Source organism: Antrostomus carolinensis, unplaced genomic scaffold, assembly GCF_000700745.2.
Source record: "Antrostomus carolinensis isolate BGI_N321 unplaced genomic scaffold, ASM70074v2 scaffold3989, whole genome shotgun sequence".
Classification (NCBI taxonomy): domain Eukaryota; kingdom Metazoa; phylum Chordata; class Aves; order Caprimulgiformes; family Caprimulgidae; genus Antrostomus; species Antrostomus carolinensis.
Window position 1 is genome coordinate 178864 of NW_010340606.1, and position 4785 is coordinate 183648.

At 42.3% G+C, this 4785-nt stretch overlaps 1 protein-coding gene across 4 annotated transcripts in view; it reads left to right on the forward strand.

Moving 5' to 3' along the window:
• ARHGEF9 (Cdc42 guanine nucleotide exchange factor 9) overlaps positions 1-4785 on the forward strand; it is a 177813-nt gene that overhangs the window by 141059 nt on the left and 31969 nt on the right. For all 4 annotated transcript variants that reach the window (XM_029087029.1, XM_010176200.1, XM_029087030.1 and 1 more), the window contains one exon: positions 4286-4415. In XM_029087029.1, coding sequence (XP_028942862.1) covers positions 4286-4415 — 130 coding nt within the window. The remainder of the gene's footprint in view (positions 1-4285; positions 4416-4785) is intronic.

Consider the following 4785-nt stretch of genomic DNA (forward strand, 5'->3'; position numbering starts at 1 on the left):
CAGCAGACAGTTTGAACGCTTCTCAAAGCACTGATTCTCAATGGAGCCAAATTCATCTCTGTTATAATCAGCCATGTGAACTAATTACCCTTGGATGTACTTTCTGATGCTACCAGTTACACTAGAAAAATTACCTAATTAGCATTCAGTGGTCAGAAAGGCTCATTCCTTTATCCTGAAGAGAACCTCAGCACGTAGCAAGTAGAGGGCCAGGATCTGCAACTCAAACCTGAATATGCTGGGGTCTGGGGAGAATTCAGAACCAGCTCTGCCTTTTAGCCTGATTCCATCTCTTATTTTGCCATTGGGTTTAGGTTCAGATGAGCACCCAGCAGTTTGATTACTTCCCAAAATTTCCAGGATCTCTTTTGCTGCTGCTGAGGGCAATCAACCTGACTCCATGACCTAGTGTAAATCAAGAATAGTACCTGTGATATCGCTTGTGATATATTGCTATGAAAAAAAGGTGAAAGAAGAATCAGGTCCCCTTAGAGTAGGTTTTCTTCTGCCTTGCCGATTTTCTTTCTTTTTCCAAAACTTATTTAAAAGGAAGTGCTTCAGAAAACAAAAAAAAAGACCACAGATGATCCAGAAACTTCTACTAGTGTCTGAGTTTGTTGTCTTTTCCCCAAACCCAGCTCTAGAGGTTCAGAGATGTGACATGAGCAAAGAGATGTATTGTTGTGCTTTGACCTGACTCACGAGTTTGATTCATACTGGCCAAATGCCCAGTTCAAAATCACCAGTTTGGACATGTGTTTGGCTCCAGGTCAAATTTCTGGTTTTCCCTTCATAATGGGACCAAATCAAACTTGGAGTGGACTTGTGGGAACGTTAGGCTATCAGAAACCAGCTCTAGGATCCCAAATGTTGTGGGTTTTTTTCCTTACCCGCCGTTTGATATCCCCACAGTACTCAGAGTGTGAAATCAGATGTGGCTTTACAATGGGAAGACATAAACAGCCTCGGAGAGAAGAGGTCTGTGTTTAAAATGACCTTCTCTTGAGTTATCTGAGCAATACCAAAGGGGATGTGGACAGTGTGATTACACAAGGGGTGAATTATTTTGGGAGTATATTTCTTTTTTCCTTTGGGATGTTTTAAAGTCAACATGTTGTTAAGTAATCAGATATAGTCATATTCTGAGAAAACTTGGACCTTTCCTGTTGTTAAGCAGCAGTTAATTGCTTCAGACTGCGAGCTCTTTTTTACTAGATTGTGTCAGTGACAGGACACAGCCATGAACACTTCATTTCTCTTGTTTCTTCATTTTCTGAAAAGGGAAAGCAGGATTATTTTTGCTTGCATTAGTAAAGAGTAAGCCCCCCAAAGCTGTCCGTGCCTTATTGCAGCCCTGGAGAGTTTATTGACTCATGGAGGAATGGGGTTATAACGCAGAAATGGGGTGGCTTATACCACACCTCCCTGTGCTCTGGCTCCTCCAATTCAAGCGTTCGAAGAGCCTGGGAGGGACCGATCCTCCAGGCAACCCAGCTCACATCCCAGGCAAGCTTAATGCCATGAACGGGGAAAGTGAGGCACAGGCAGTGTGTCTTGCTCACCACCAGATGATTCTGCAATGGGGCTGTGTAGAAAACCTGGGCCACTGTGGTTGCTTGCTTGAAATAAAAATATTTTCTGCTCGTGTAATTCTGACTTTGGGATCAGGGCTGAGATGAGCAAATCCTGAGATCAGAAAAGCAAATAATCTTTGGGGAACGTCATGTTTGTGACAATATCAGACACAGGGAAGAGCCAGCTACGTGCAGGATGAGATACTGTGAGGGTCAGCTGTGAACGAAAGGAACTGAGAAGCTGGCTGGGGAGCTTCAGCGGGGCCTGGTCATCAGGTGGCGAGTTGTGCTCATGCACTTGCAGTTTGACAGTGCTCACAATTAGATTGCAAGTCTTAAACAGCAGCTAGAAAATTATGGAGTGGACTAATAGTCACAATGAAATCAGGCTCATCATTGGCTGGATTAGGAGTCTCTTAGGCACTCTGATTAGGATTTAATATGTAGAAAATACTGTTTAAATCAATGGAACCATTTACGGCGTAAGGCAAAACTCAGAAAGGACCAGGAGTCCCAATGAAAGCAAATATGTTAGCTTTGTCTAACAGTGGGGCATTATATTCTTTTTTTCTTTACTAAACTCATACTGCTAGAGCTATGGGTCTTCCCTGTAGCAGGTCGGGACAACAGAGCTGAAACCAGAAACGTGACCACTCTCCCCCAGGTTAGCATGTGATATTTGGCAAGAGTCTAGACTTGCATTCTGGTTGAGCACTGGAAAGACATCGTTGCAGCCCCAGTATAATTTACAGACAATTTATTTACCTTCATTTCATAGTTAACTCTATCCTATTATTATTTCACTGGCCAAATGCTTTGCTTCTGTTATTTTTACTTCTAAGTTTTTGCCAGCTCTGCCACAGACAGGCTAGGAGCCCAGAAAGTTTGGTCATGACTCTTTCTTCATTACTGCATGAAAGAAAAATGTGCATGGGGTTTTGGCTTCGAACAGAACATTGGAATTAGTGAATTAGCATGACCAAGATAAAACCCATTCTGATTGGCATCGGCCCACTCTGCACGGAGGCAGGCATGGGGCTGTTTTCAGCGCCTGGCTCCCTTCAATTGCTTATTGATTTGAGACTGGTTCATTTGAATTTTTCACAAAGCCACATCTGTTCACCTCTTAAAGATTTACTCCAGCTTAATATGAATTAAATATATGAAAGTCCTAAGTGCAGCTTGCTTGATGTCCTGAGTGTTCCTGCTGCAGAACTGAGCTGAAGTTAAGAGCATATGAATGCATTACATGAGAAGAAGACTGCTAACGGGTGGACTGGCATTGGCCTCCCTTCTTAGCATGAGCATAATTGCTAGGAGGTTATTAGTAACTGTCTCTAAACTCTACACTTCTCCCTCCCTCTACAGATCCTTTCTGGCCGTAGTGACTTAAAAAAGAACTCATGTATATTTTGAAGACCAGACTAATGTCTCTCTGGTATAGTTCTTTTTCTCCCTTACACAACCAGGAGTTCACTTCATACAGATGGCGCCACAAAGGCAGGCACAAGAAATTCTTCATTGTGTATCATGATGGATACATCAGACAGCCCATCCTTGATTCTCCTTTACTTTGTTGAAGGACCAGTCCTGATGTTCTGGCATTTTTAGGATTTTCATTAAGCTCAGCTTTGATATAAGATTTGAATAAAAATTGAAAGCACATCTCAAGATTTCATCCGAGGAAAGGATGGCAAAATAGCAAATAATATTCTTTTGTATATCTTATTTTTTAATATTTATCCTGTTTGGATCATGTGGGGAAATGGATCTAATTCACAGCATTCACCCCTATTTTAGCTGCCAGCAGTGCAATTCTTGGCAATAATCAATAAGGCTGTTCCCCCTGCAGCTACCCATGATCACAGTTTTTCTCATTAGTCAGCAATCAATATCAGCCCTTAAGTTAATAATATATTATGGTGGCATTATGGCAGCTGGCCTTGTCTGTCTCTTCGATTGAACTGAACGTTAAGGTTCCTTGGAATGGAAAAGAAGGCACAGGGCAGGAATCAATAGCATTGATTTCAGCATCACTTTTTGAAAAGACTGATCATCGTCTTTGCTGGCCCCGGCAGGAGGCTCTTTTCACTCTTTGTTATTACACTCACAGGCCTGTCCAGGGAAAAAAAGAATTGCCTTGATTTGTTCACCTGAAGTCTGCAGTAAGAGTGAATGCCATGGGATAGATGCTCTGTGGCACTCTTGGGGTCACCTTAGGGCTTGGAAGAGGCTCCAGCCTGTATAAAATAGATTTTTTTTTTTTTTTAATGTTCTTTCTAAAAATTGAAAAATACAAAAAAATCCAAGCCCGAAGACATAGGCTATAAAAATGTTCAGACTTTCTTCTAAGATATTCTTTAGCTGAGCACTTTAAGACTTGAAAGAGCGGTATCCACAGCTGTTGTTCGTTGGGTTGGTGGAGGCTGGACTGTGCTCCCTTGGGCTCCCCTTCATGCAAACCAGCTGAGGAGCTGGCTGGTTTGTCTCACACACGTGCAATTTCAGTTTCAAGCAAGGTGCTGTTTTGTGGTGATCCAGAAAGATTTTGCTTATGGATAAAATATGGGATCATTATAACGAGAGGCAAATCCTACCTGCGTTTCTTTCTAAAAGGATGGTGAGATTATGCTGCTGCTAATGACAGCCTCCGGTGCGTGTCCACTGCACATCAGGCTCCATTTCACAGACTTTTCTTTTGTATTCGACAGTGACTACAGGTATGTGGCTGCTGCTCTTGCCGTCATGAGGAACGTGACTCTACAGATCAACGAGAGGAAGCGGAGATTGGAGAACATTGACAAGATAGCTCAGTGGCAGGCCTCTGTTCTGGACTGGGAGGTACAGCACCTGCTCAGCCCTGATTTAGGTGCTATAAACCTGAGAAAAGTAAATTCCATGCAGTTGTTTGAATTATACTAGACCATGTAGTTCATTTCACACAGCATGGTCTGGATATATGTTGGATAAGACTCTATAACTGGGATTAAACTTGGGACAGAGAAGACATATTTAGAGACTTTGGAGATGGTACTTAAGATGTAAAACGTTAATGGTACTCTGAAGAAAATCTAAGGTCCAGTTCCAATTTTGACAATAGAAATCTGACGTAACTTTTGCAATTGCAATGCTGTTGTCCTTCGAGTAAGTGACATTTGGGTCAACCTCTACGTGTGTTCTGGCTCTGTGCTTTGACATTGGGGAAGAAGTA